The 13126-nt window shown below is 32.5% G+C and overlaps 1 protein-coding gene across 1 annotated transcript; it reads right to left on the reverse strand.

Annotated features, from left to right (window-relative positions):
* Positions 1–1189: 1189 nt before the first annotated feature.
* Positions 1190–8651, reverse strand: B3galt2 (beta-1,3-galactosyltransferase 2). The gene is made up of 2 exons (XM_004625300.1): positions 8056–8651; positions 1190–3841 (listed from the first exon to the last, which is right to left on the reverse strand). The coding sequence occupies exon 2, from the start codon at positions 3712–3714 to the stop codon at positions 2446–2448; it is 1269 nt and encodes a 422-aa protein (XP_004625357.1). The 5' UTR covers positions 3715–3841; positions 8056–8651; the 3' UTR covers positions 1190–2445.
* Between the last annotated feature and the right edge of the window lie 4475 nt (positions 8652–13126).

Raw genomic sequence — 13126 nt, forward strand, 5'->3', positions numbered from 1 at the left:
TTGGGTGGTTTGTACCATTGGTATAGATGTATCTAATTACTTTTATCAGTTTTCACTAATAAAATTAATAAAAAGCCACCCAGTGGGACAGTATGAATGTACCACTGGTGATTCCAGCTGCCTGACAGACAGCAAGACATAAAAGCCTCAGCCCTGTCATGAGCATTTTAACACTTTAGCATTACATAACTGATCCTCTATAATTTTTTTTTTACTACATCCAGTGCTGTTATGTAAAATTAATCTTTACATGTGTCAAGAATTACATAGTACTGAGAAAAGACAGTTAATTGGTAAGGTAAAGATTTTATTTTGCTCAAGAAATCAACTTCATATTGTTTGAAAGTGAAAAATCAAGTTAATATAGAATATTTATTTTGAAATAAGGATTTTCTTCATTACTGAGAAGATTACTTAGTTGGATCTATTCCTCTTCGAGGACTCAGAGTGTCATTGGATTATTATTTTTCAAGGTAGATTAGGAATATAGAGACGATTATAAAGTAATTTCTGAGATAGCAGAATGGTGTTTTCTAAGAAATGTTTTTCATAAGTCATTTTTTTTCAAACTTGATTTTTTTCACAAGAGAAGTACAGTACTACCTTTTGAAGAGCTTACGCAGTACACATAATTTAGATAAATACCACTCAGAGATTCTGGTGGTATTTACATGCCCTATATACTCAGATATTCTTTTTTGTCTTTTTGAAATTTCTGAGATACAAATTATTCAGAGGAAAATATTTTTATAATGATGGAAGAATTCCACTTTTATCAAACCATTTTTATGCCACTCTATTATGTGTGTTTTTAGTATTCTACAATCAGAGTAAGTAAAGAGAAAGACTTGAATCAAGAGCAGGTGAAATAGCTAGTAGGTCATTTTTTTAGAATTACTTGATGTAGAGTAGAACTCAGGCTCTAATTTGAAGATGGGAGGTATGTTGAATGTAAATAGAATTCAACATACTAAATAATATGAACTTAAAATTTTTTCATGTTATAGTTTTAATCTGGTAATTTATCCCTTCATTAATAGTCATGGATAAAAATGGTTTTTATTATGAGATAGTATTCTGATAATTTATGCAACTACTTTAGGTTTAATGGATTAATTTTTCTTGATTAAAAAATCCATGATGTAGCCAAACAAAATTACTATAAAAATATTTGTATCATAACACTCAGTAAAGTTTTTTGTTTACCATTTTATTAAAAACTTGATAAAATTACTTCATATACATTATTCATCCTAGAGTCAAGTGTTCATCAAACATTTTTACTTTTCCCTCCATCCCTCCCCAAAAAGTTTTTAATTGGTGATGCAAAATTTTGTCATCTACCAAATTAAAAACTGCAGGTTTGTAAACTTGGCACTCAGAGAAAGAAATAGGTGCCATAAAATGATTGAGTGTTGGCACGTGCACACCTGCTGTCAGGAAATAAGCTTTCCATATGTTGCATTTTGACAGACGTGCACCTTAAAAATATATTGAATGTAACTGCTACTGTTTTTTCTTTTCTTTTTTTCCTATAATATCTCCACTTCATACCTTTAGGTGATTACTTTTTCCTCAGTTAGAGGAATGGACCTGATTTATTTTTACAGAAATACTTGAAGTCAGGTATACTTGAAGTTAAATAGTGGTACTCTTCAAGAGTATAGTATTTAATCTAATTGAATAACTCATTGAAATTCTAGCTTGCCTTGTAACACCAGTAAGGATACGAAATATATCTATTTGGTAACATTTGATAACTTTTTTTAAATAAAAACTTCAGCCTGAGACACATTCATTTTTCACATTTTATCACATCATGTTAAAATAATTTTCCCAATATATATGAGTAATAAAATTAAAATGGGTATCTCATTTAAAAAACTAAGTAGACGAAAACAGTATGGATGAGAAATCTGAACTTCATAACAGTTTATGGAATAACTCAACTAAATCTTATTGCATGGAATTTAAGTTTTCAAAACCGTAGAATAGTTTGGTCAGAAAATTTGTCCTTTGCACTATTACAAAGTGTTCTTAAAATTGTTAGTAGTGTTTTATTTACATATAATTATACATTGAGATGAAAAGCTAAATCTAAAATGATGATTCTTTTGACTGTCTTCATTTCTTAAATTAAAAGTTACGTGAAAATATATGCAGATATATTTTATTGGCCCTAACACAAGAATTGAACCATCAGTGTATGCATACTTATTATTGCATGTTAATACACAGAATTCCCTTGTTTTTTAGATTCACTTGGGATATCTTTTCATCATTATGATGTTGTGTTTTTAAATATTAACTTCAGAAATTTAAAAAATAATTTTTAAATTCCTTTATGTGATGGGTTTTAACTAAAACTTGTCCTATCAGTGTATTTTAATCGTACATGCTTTTAGCTTTATTTACAGATTGCACACTTGAAAATAATTATTCTTTTTAGTGTAGTTTACGATGACGATACCTGCCTGCCTTTTCCTTTGCTGCATTGGCACAGGCATTGTGCTTATTTTGTTGTAAGTGGTTCCAGTATTTTATCAGTTCACTGGGCTGGAACTGATGAGAGGTAATTAGGTGGCTGTATTTACAGCTTGAATAAGAAACTCGCCAGTGATTGAACACAAACTCATTGGGAGGGGGCACAGGATCAATTCTCAACTTGGCAAGACAGATTCCTACATACACATCTTCCAAGTGCAAACGACGGATACCTAAAGAAACTTTAAATATCTTTTCTGCCAGATCTCCAGAAAATACATAACCAGTTCCAGAACAGAAGACAGGGTAACGCTCACTTGGGTAGAGGTCTGGTGGCATGTACCACTTGCTGTCTTTGTTTCGATTGGGTGCATATCCTCTCATTAGGTAACCAGTAAAATAGTTATGTCTAGGAGGCAGATCTGGCTTCAATAACTTATGTATTAAATACTCAGTGTTGACAAACATGTCACTGTCAGTTTTCATAACATATGGGATGTGTGGACAGTATGTTGCAACCCAGTGCATACCCATTAGTGTTTTAATGGTCAAATTATAGTATGTATCTAAATATTCCTGTTGAATTATATCATGATATTGTCTACTTTCTTCCAGTATTGCATGTTGAAGATAGCTGGTTAGCTTAAGACTTATTCCCAACAGAAAAATTCTTGTGATTTGGATGCCAGGAGCTAAGCTTTCATTGCCCCAAGTTTGCCGAATAGCTCTTCTGGCTTCTATTTGTCCAGGTTCTGCAGCTATTAATAGTATTAAAAAAGGACTTTTCTCTTGGCATTTTTCAGGCTCATTAATAATATACTTGAAATGGTAAGAATTTGGATGTCCAGTACCTTTTTCATTGTAAATACTTCCATTGGCACTAAGTGTATTCTCTAGCCCTGTAACTCCTTGTGGTGAAAGGTCTGTGTTATTGGAGTTAGTTGCTGTTTGAGGCCTCAATGTTTGAGGGACTGTTTCTTTCCATATGTTTCGAAGGGAGCTATGGTTTGTGTCACTTTTTGTAGAACGAAATCCTCGGAAAGTGTATGTCACAGGGTTTTCTTTGAATCCAGGTCTACCTGGCAGCCAGTCATGATGATTAAAAAACAGGAACATGGCAAAAAGAAACACTAAGGAAAGTACACCAATAAGATGGGTACGGAAAAGAGACCTCTTGCCATTCCAGGTCATTTTTGCAAAGCAGCAATGTCGTCTTCTCCACTGAAGCATGTTGTAAATAACCAGTAATGGAATGAGAAATATTGGTAGCTGGAAATACTGGTTTCTTCTTTTGAAGCAATACTATTCTTTGGTAGTCATTTTCTAATTCAGTCACGCTGTGTCCCTCGCAGTCATTCTATAAATATGAAGCAAAAAGGTTTATAAAATGCCAGATCTTAAGGGACTCTCTAAAAGGAACTCTGGATACTAGCAAAATAAACATGCTAGTACTAAACATTTCTAGTGCTATGCGAATACATTACCCAGAAACAAAGTTCTTAATGCATTTCTCTTTGGCAGTATAACATAACTGAGATCAGGATTATTTACTTTAAAAAATATATTTTTCTGTAGCACAGTGAACTGTTTAAAAGGAGGTGAATACATTTGCTTGTATTTAGTTCTCTGTCTCACTGGTTCTGCTTATTTATATCTTCCACCTAAGTTAAAAGATTTAAAAGTTGGATGCATGTAGAAAAGAAAAATGTTACTAGATTCCTGACAAAGGCTGTATAAGAAGGCCTTGGGAACAGATGGGAAATTTATTGGCATTAATTAAAATTGATTTGACATACTATTGGTGGAGTGGCACACAGTCAGTGGCCTTTTTTGTAAAATGGTCATGTATCAGTTGTGGGACAGACGGTGCAAGGTTGATTATGGCAGAGTTCTGTTAGTCACAGTACACTGCTTGGCATGTTTCCATTGGCCCCTACTGTGTTGAGAAAGTCAATGAGAAGATGCACCTGTCAGAATTAATTTTCAAGGTCCAGTAACTTCGTTGTAGGATTTTTAGACAGTAATAAATGATCAGCATTTTCGTGTACTCTTAATCTAATTTTAATCTTCCACCTCAAATGTGAAGTATTCAGGAATTAAAGTTAATTTTATGATATACCCAATAATTATCTTTATTTATGGTATTGGCAAAAGAATACTTTTTTAAGGCTTCCTATGAAATATAAGCTGTAATTACTATCAAATACAACTATTTAAAATTTGAGTTTTCACAACATATATTTACAAAATTTCCTGAGCTATGTTATTAGAAGTTTGCATGTACAGAATTTATTAAAATTTTTAAGACTTCTTTATATATAGCACATCGTAAAAATTTTAAGTAATACTTTTAAAGTTATGAGATCAATATGGGAAGTTAATGATGTTAAAAACTGGTTATCTTACAACAAGGATTTCAGTGCATAGTACAAACTTGTTACTGTATGTTCTTAGTTTTTTTTTTTGTTTTTTTCTTTTTTTTTTTTTTCTTCAGGAGTGGAGACACTCCTATTGTGAAATGCTATAGGTTGAATTTCATTAAATGAGAAAAACTTTTGAGAAAGAAGACAACATATAATTTTGGTTAGTCAGTTCTTACCTGATAAGTATATTTCAAGTAAAAGAACAATAAAATATTTTTAATGTAGGAACACTTATTTGAAACAATATATTGTAAATGCATGTGATTAGCCTGTGATATCGAACAGTCGTGGTTAATAAAATTGTTTAGCCTTGGCATAAATTAATTTTAGAAAATAATAACATTTACATGTAAATGCTCATAAAATTCGAGTAATTGTAGTTTAAATTTATATAACATTAGGTTCTTAAAACTATTGATTGAAAATGTTAGGTATATATGAATGAAAGTACTATCTTAGTAGCAGCCACTAGGAGGAGCAAGTAGGTGGGAATTTGAATGAATTTCTGAAGTGTAGCAGGACAGGCATCAGCATTTAATAATTTCTAGTTTCTGAAATTATATAGTGCTTTTAACAATTATAATATTTCTACAATAATCATTTTGATAAATGTAGGCAGTGTTTTTAAGGTTTGAGATTTTAATAACAATTTAGTTTGCTAGTAATATTTACTTACATGAATTTTAGCCTCACATTAGCGGAATGAAAACCAAGGCTATTCACTGTATCAACAAAACATAGTTCCTCTGTGAGCTAAGCTGAAAATAATAGAGCTGAGCATTCTGATTCACTCAGTTTTTTCCTTTTTGTGTTTGTAAATAGCTGGCCTTCCTGTTTAGATTAGAACACTATTTTTTCAGATATTGTTTCAAAATCATGTATTTGTTTTGATAAATAGTAACGATTCCCTCTTTCTATAAAGAGACCAGTAGATTTCTAGGTTATGTGTGTACATTTAAAAGCAACAAAAGTTACTTTTAAAGTTAGTTTGATCTATTGCAAATATTCCAAACAAATTAAGTGAATCAGTTTTGTGTTGCTGTAACAATGCTCAGAATCTGCTTCAGGTTGTCATTTAGAATAGATCTTTAAAAAGTATAAATTTATGATTTAAGAAACAGTAAATTAAAAAAACCCAGACATTTGAATAAGCAAAAGATTGAAGAAGTGAATGAAGGTAAATCTTGTAGAAATAATTTATATTATTTTTATGAAAATAATACACCCAAAATAAAATCTCCAAAATATTTTAATGTTGTAGAAAATAACACATTATCATGTAATCTAGCATAGAAATTAATTTGTTTATAACTACATAATTTTGATACATTTTAAATTTCATGATAGTTGTATGTGAAATTCTATAAGCTTGAAGTATGTAGATACCTATTTTTAATCTCCCATTGATGAAGGAAAGAAGCTCATGTGTCTTATCAAAAATTTTTAAGAGTTTCATATATTATAATTTTCCTGATAAAATAAAATTATAACTATTTCCCATTTTATTGGATGATAAAATCATTCTCTAGTGAATGCTTATTTTAAATTTTGAAAAGTAAGACAAGAAAGTTAAATATTTTGGCATGCTAAATAGTTTTTCACTTTTATTTTTTAGAATAGAGATAGCTTTATCTGTTACTTTTTTTCAGTGATAACACTGCAAATGTGTGTATCTTACGGATAGAAGTTAGTGGGGATAATGTTGGTATAAAATACACTTCACTTGTACATGTACACACACATGCACAGTTTTCATTTTACTTTTAAAAAATGTTGTTACATTAAGTCTATTGGAACAGTCCTAGATTTACATGGTCCTTAAAATAGAGAAGAAGTTCTACACTTTTGAGATGTCTGGCTTATGAAACTGTTAATTTATGACTTTAACACTGATAAAGGTACCATTGATAAAGGATTTGATTTTTACAATCACGTTTTGTTCATGTGCAATACTAACATATTTCAGTATTTATTAGAATACAAATGATTCATAGTTGTTGAGATGTAGCAGAGCCCAATGAACTTGTTTAATTCTGAAATGCATGGACTTAGGTACATTGTAAGAATGTTCGCTCTCTGTTTGTTCAATATGAAACTGAAAAAAATGTTGATAAGTTGTAAAATTTTAGAAATATCCAAGTTCTTGACCCTAAGTTGCTGTTGCTGCTAAAACAGCTTATTTGGTTTATCTCTGTCCTGTATACATATGCAGTGGAAGCAATTTATTACTATGTATCAATAAGCACATTTACTGCATACATTTATATGTAATCTTTGAACTTATTTTGCTGTTCATACATATTTTTATACAAGTATTTTCATATTATGTTTGTGAATTTCACTTTTAAAATCTCCAGTAACAGTTTTTAGCTTTGATACTGTAGAATCTGTTACCTAACATAAAAGGTCATTATTTTATATAGGATAATTTTTAGCAGGTATTGCTATCTCTTTGTTTAAAGTTGTATTCGTGGACTCTAAAATAACATGTGACTCTGCTGTGGTCTTGTACTCTGCATAAACTCTCACTACCTTATGTGAGACTGTGTGAATTCTTTCTGTTTAATATCCTCTTATACTTCAGCAGTACTTAAAATTTACTGATACATTCTTTGATTGTGTTCATTATTTGGAAAGAGAGATGGAAGGGAAGATTTTATTACTATACAATCTTAAGATTTTCTTTTAAAAGGACTTTGCAAAACACCTTGAAATAATTAAGAGAATACTAATACTATTTAACGTAATTTTCACTGCATTGCTTCTTGATAGCCCTTTTAAAGAGTATACTTTAATTTACTAGATAAGGATTCAGTTTGACCTAATTTGATAGAGGGTTGCTGTTTTCTATAAAGGGCTACAATTTTTTTTTAAGTTTAATTTCTCAGAGATCATTTAAGTACATCTTGTTACTATTGGCCTTTTTCCTCTTACATGTCTATACTCCAGAATTACTCTAAGCTACATATTTAGCTGAATACAGCAGTGACGATTGTCTTCTAAACAATGACAAATTTCAAAATCATATATTTAGCAAGCCTTTCATAGTTTCAAGGGCAGTGAACTATCTGAACTTGTTTATTAAGTATTAGTGCCTCTGGGGCTATAAAAAGGTAATACGAATATCATGCACAAGATATTGACATACCTTCCTTGATCAGGCCATTTATGTGGAGAGGATTATACCACTGAAAGTACTTTTGGCACGCCATCACTTCAGCAAAAAAGATGCTGTCGAACATGCGCACATCCCCCAACAGTCTGCCTCCTGCGATTGCTTTTCACAGTATCCAAAGTGTCCATCTGTCGGCTTGCTTCGAGTTACCCTCCTTGTTCATATGGGTCCTAGTCTTCTGAGATTTCCCCTTTCATTTTCTCTCTCGTTAGACAAAAGAACTGTAGTTGTTCGTTCTGTTTGGAGCACTGTTGACTCTCTCTGACAGTTGATGCATTGAAGCTTTTTACATCTGCTGTTTTCCTGGCTGGACAATGCAGTGCTGTGTTCTCTTCTCAGTATCCATATTTCTAGTAATAACACTGAGCTGCAATGTAAAGCACCAGAGCTAGAATCAAGTGCTTCGGTTATATTGGAAAAGAATAGGATTTACCTTTCTTCGTTTATTGTTGCCTGGCAGCTGCAGGAAAAAAAATTTTTTTCTCCCCCGAGCAGTTTTACTGGGGTTTTAGTCTATAATATGAAATCCACGGTTCTTCAGCTGCTGCACAGGCAGGCAGCAGTTTAAATGTGGGCTTGACAGATGCTCTCTCTGACAGAGCAGAATTTAACGTCACTGCTTGGCTGAATCCCACGTGATTGTTTGCATTCATTTTGACCAAAAAGCTAAGGTAGGGAAAAGCTTAGAGATTTTTGCTTTTATGTGATGAATATGTATATTCAGTATAAGTGTAGGGATGAGTAAATAATCAGAAAATGGGATGATTAAGAAATGAATACTTATAATTTTATTTTTGCATCATTTTCCCTTTTTATGTTCAGCGTGGGCTTTCCAGCTATTTCTGTTGGGATGGGGGGCTTTCATGTTTCCTATTGCATTAAGAGAGCGTAAGTGGCCAATGCTTGTGTGTAGAAGTTGGTATAGTTTAACCCTTTCAGTTCATCCTCCTTTTGAATTTTTCACCCTAAAATGATTCTGATTTTGCCAGGATAGTACATAAAGTCATAATCTGCATTCTATCTGTAACTTTTCTCTCGCATTTGCTACATTTTACACTTAGCAGCTACCGTGAATCACCTTATTGTTGCATGTGGTGATACAACCCACTTGTTTTATGCTCTGATTTCTATCTTTTTGAAGGCAGTAAACTTACTTGTAAACAGTTTTTAATGTAAGCATTTAAACTTTTCCCTTTAAAATTGCATGTCATAGAATTCAACAAAATGCTTTAATGTAAGAGATAAAAGGCACATGTACAGGACCTTAGGGATGAGTGATGGAGTTTTGCTAATTATGTTTACCTATTTTGATATTTCAAGATGATTTAACAGTTTGCCATTAAGCACTTTTTTAAAAGCAGGTGATATTCTGAAATTCTTCTTAGTGTGTTTTATTCTCTGAGCCAGTTTAGAATCTTGCTTGTTTTTGTTTGTAAGAGAATTGGGGCAGGGTTTTTTTTTTTTTTTAATTAATAGACTTAATTATTAGTACTTATATTCCCAGGAATAGTAACTCCTAGACATTTGCAATATTGGAGCTTGAGTTATGTATTTATAGTTATATATATGCTTCATCTCACTACCCTTCCTCAGTAAATATGTTATGGCAGATAAATGGAGGTGTATATTTTAACATTTAAGAAGTTTTTATCTTAATATTTTTTAAATTTTTTTGATGAAATATGCTTTGCAGTTTCAGGACCTCTTGTGACCTTGTTTCTTGATAATGTGTGCCACTTACCTAGAAATATTAATAAACAAACAAAAGTAGAAAAAATTATAAATGGGAAACTAAGGCCTACAACTTTGATTTTTCTTAGTCAATTTGAAGGAAAGGATTGAAACCTACGTTTCTTGGCATTTAGTTCTTTTGTGTTTGTGGGGTGTATAATGCATTTTCTAAATTTTTTATATTCCAGCATGGGCTCACTGTGTTGTTGAGCTTCTCAGGCTAGTCTTCAGTTTGTGACTCTTGCCTCAGAATACTGGAATTGTAAAGTGTGCACTACCATACTTGGGTGGCATTTAGTCCTTATTTCAGCTGTTACTTTTTTAAAAAATTAATTTTATTGGCGCTCTTTTGATATGCATAATGATCAATGAAATATATACCTGTATGTAAATTAACTTGTCTTTTCTCCCATTTCTTCCCTTTGCTTCAGCCTTTCTTTCCCTCCTTATTTATAAAGCTGCTTTTTATTGTTTTTAATGAGATGACCTGGGGAACAGAATAATGCTTAAAGTAACTTAGTTTTCAAAAGTAGGAGTGAGCGTCTGTAGATTAGTTTTGCTTCCTTATATATGAATAAACTGCCAAGTAGTAGTAGCCATTTATTTTTTAACCCAAAATCAGATTGTGTGCTAACCAATCTGAGGTATTATGTAAATGACTTGTATCCTTCAGGATAGTTTCATTATTGTAATACCTATTTTAAAGGTGAATAACTAGTGCTAATAGTTGTTAATTAGTCCAAATATTAACTAATTAGGAATGAGAAAGTTTAAGCTAGGAATTTTGAAGCTAGATTATCTAAATTCTTATGTTCCATTCATGAACATAGTACTAGAGAAATTGTGAGATTTTTTCCCCCCAATGCTGGCACAGTATACTCAGGAATCATTGATAGACTTATAAATAAATGTTTACATATTCACTTTACCTTTTCAGTAAGTGCGTGTAAATATGAATGTAGGTATATGGAGCAGCTACAGTATATCAACATTTAAATTTAGGCACATATTATTTAATGTTGAGGATACAAAGATGACTTAGACCCATTCCATATCCTCCAGGAAAGGAATATTTTTTGCCAGTTTTTAAAATATACTTTTAATTTTAATAGACAAAATAGTCACACATACTTGTTAGGTACAGCTTGACATTTCATACAGTGTGTAATGATCAGATTAGACTAATTGGTATTCATCACATTGGCCAGTTCTTTTGACTGGGTTCTTTTTGATGTCTCACTGGATTTATTATGGATCTTAATTATTGAAGGATGAGGGAGCAATTAATGGGAATCAACGAAGGGCCTCCTGAATGCTAAGCAAGTATACTACCACTGAGCTACATTTCTGGCTCTGGGATCTCAATTGTTAAGAGATCTTTATGGCTAACCTACTCATTAATGGATCCCCTCCAGTACTGGGTTGAGCCCCTGATACTAGTGGGCTGTTTTCTTCTAACTGCTTATTATGCAATAAATGTTTATATAGCAAAAACAAAACAAAACATTTTAAACAACAACAACAAAAAACCTGCTGAAAATTATCAACAAAAGTTGCCTGTGTACTTACCTGGAATTCAGTTTAAACTTCTAGGTACACTTGCAAGCTGAGCTGATTAAGAACTTTATAAAGTACAGAAAAATAGTACATATGAGATAAAAGTTCAGTTAGTGACTTTTTCTAGCAACTGACATGTTTACAGTCAAGAAAAGTAAAACTCTTCAATGAGCATGTTTGTACAAATTCTTAGTGTCTTTTACTATCTGAATTCTGTGGTTAAATAACTTAGTAAAAATGTGATGGCTTTCTGAACTCAGCTAAGTGCCAGCTACTTTAAGTTTATAGTTACAAGTGGCTTGTAATTGATACTTATGTAGGTCTGTATTTTAATCGTACAAAACATCTCTGGATGAAAAACAGATATCTGTTATTCTGTGCTATATGGCCAAAACTGTCTAGCTGGTCTTAGGGCTTTTCTGGTGGGCATTTCTAGAAGCATTCTCAAGGAACTGAAATTTAAAGACAAGATTTGTAATGTCTTCTAATTCCTATTTTCTGTTGGACAGAAATACTCTTTTATTCATGTAGTTAATACGTTGTAATGAAGGAGATGTAAATCTCATATTACTATTGGTAACTTAGGGGGGTATATTACCTATTGTATCTTTTTGTATATACATTTAACTATAAAAAGGTTGAGAGTGGGCTGGCCAAATAGCCAAGCTGATTAAAGTGCCTGCAAGCAGGAGCAGGGGCTGGGGGTTCAATCCCTGCACCTGCCTTGCTGGATAGCAGTTGAGATTGGGCGTGGTGGTGTGCACCTGTAATCCCAGCTCTTGGGAGGCTGTAAACAGGTGGATTGATACCAGTCAGATCTAGTAGCGAGACCCTGAACACCCTGTAGACCCTTCCCTAAAAAAATACCCCCCCCAAAAAAAAAAGGGTTGAGAGAAAAGGGAATGGGGAAGAACACTTCAAACAAAAAACAAATATCTGAGTCATATGAAAAAGGAGGCATAAATCTAGTGGCCCTGCTTTGGTTTTCATTCTGGTTTGTGCTTTAGTATGAGTAGTTATCCCCTGAATTTAAGATAATTACTCTGGTAAGTCCTCACAAGAACTCTTTTTAAATATTGGCCAAAAATCTCAGTGTTAGTTAGCCAGGTGTGGTGGTGCACTCTGTAATCAGTGCCAGCACTTGGGAGTCTGAGGCAGGATTGCCACAAGTTTGAGACCAACCTTGACTACATTTCGAGTTCAGAGCTAGCATGAACTAGTCAGACCTTGTTTCAAACTTCTCCCCCCTAAAAACATCTTAGTATTTTACATTAGTATAATTTTTATAACACTATGAAGACTACCATGTGACAATATTCTAAGACCAGTTTTAGTTGTATTGAGGTCACTTGATAATTTTCCATAGTAGTATCTACTGGCCTCATGACTATGAAATTAGTTTTTTTTTTTTTTTTTTTAAATTACATGCAAGATTGGGGGAAAAAGGCTTATTTTTGGTTAATGTAAATATTTTTTTAAAGGAGTATGTTTTAAGGGTTTAGAATTTTCCTCTGAAGTTCATAAGTGATATATGAGCCAGTTTTACTTTTCTTTAAACTGACAAAGCAAGAATTAGCCTGATTGCAAATTAGCAATATCAGAATGACCACAAGTGTCAGTGTTTGCCTGCATTATTTTTCTCCTTCAGATTTTACCAGGTTGTGCAAAAGATGCTCAGGTTGCTTAAGAATTTCTTTTGAATTGAAGGCAAAGCTAAGCTTATGTGTCTTTTTTGAGAATGTTCATAGACACTTTC

Source organism: Octodon degus, unplaced genomic scaffold (assembly GCF_000260255.1).
Source record: "Octodon degus isolate 3935 unplaced genomic scaffold, OctDeg1.0 scaffold00009, whole genome shotgun sequence".
In the NCBI taxonomy this organism is placed as follows: Eukaryota; Metazoa; Chordata; class Mammalia; order Rodentia; family Octodontidae; genus Octodon; species Octodon degus.

Coding starts and splice junctions, on each gene's coding strand:
- B3galt2 (XM_004625300.1), bottom strand. CDS start 3,714: ATGCTTCAGTGGAGAAGACGACATTGCTGCTTTGCAAAAATGACCTGG.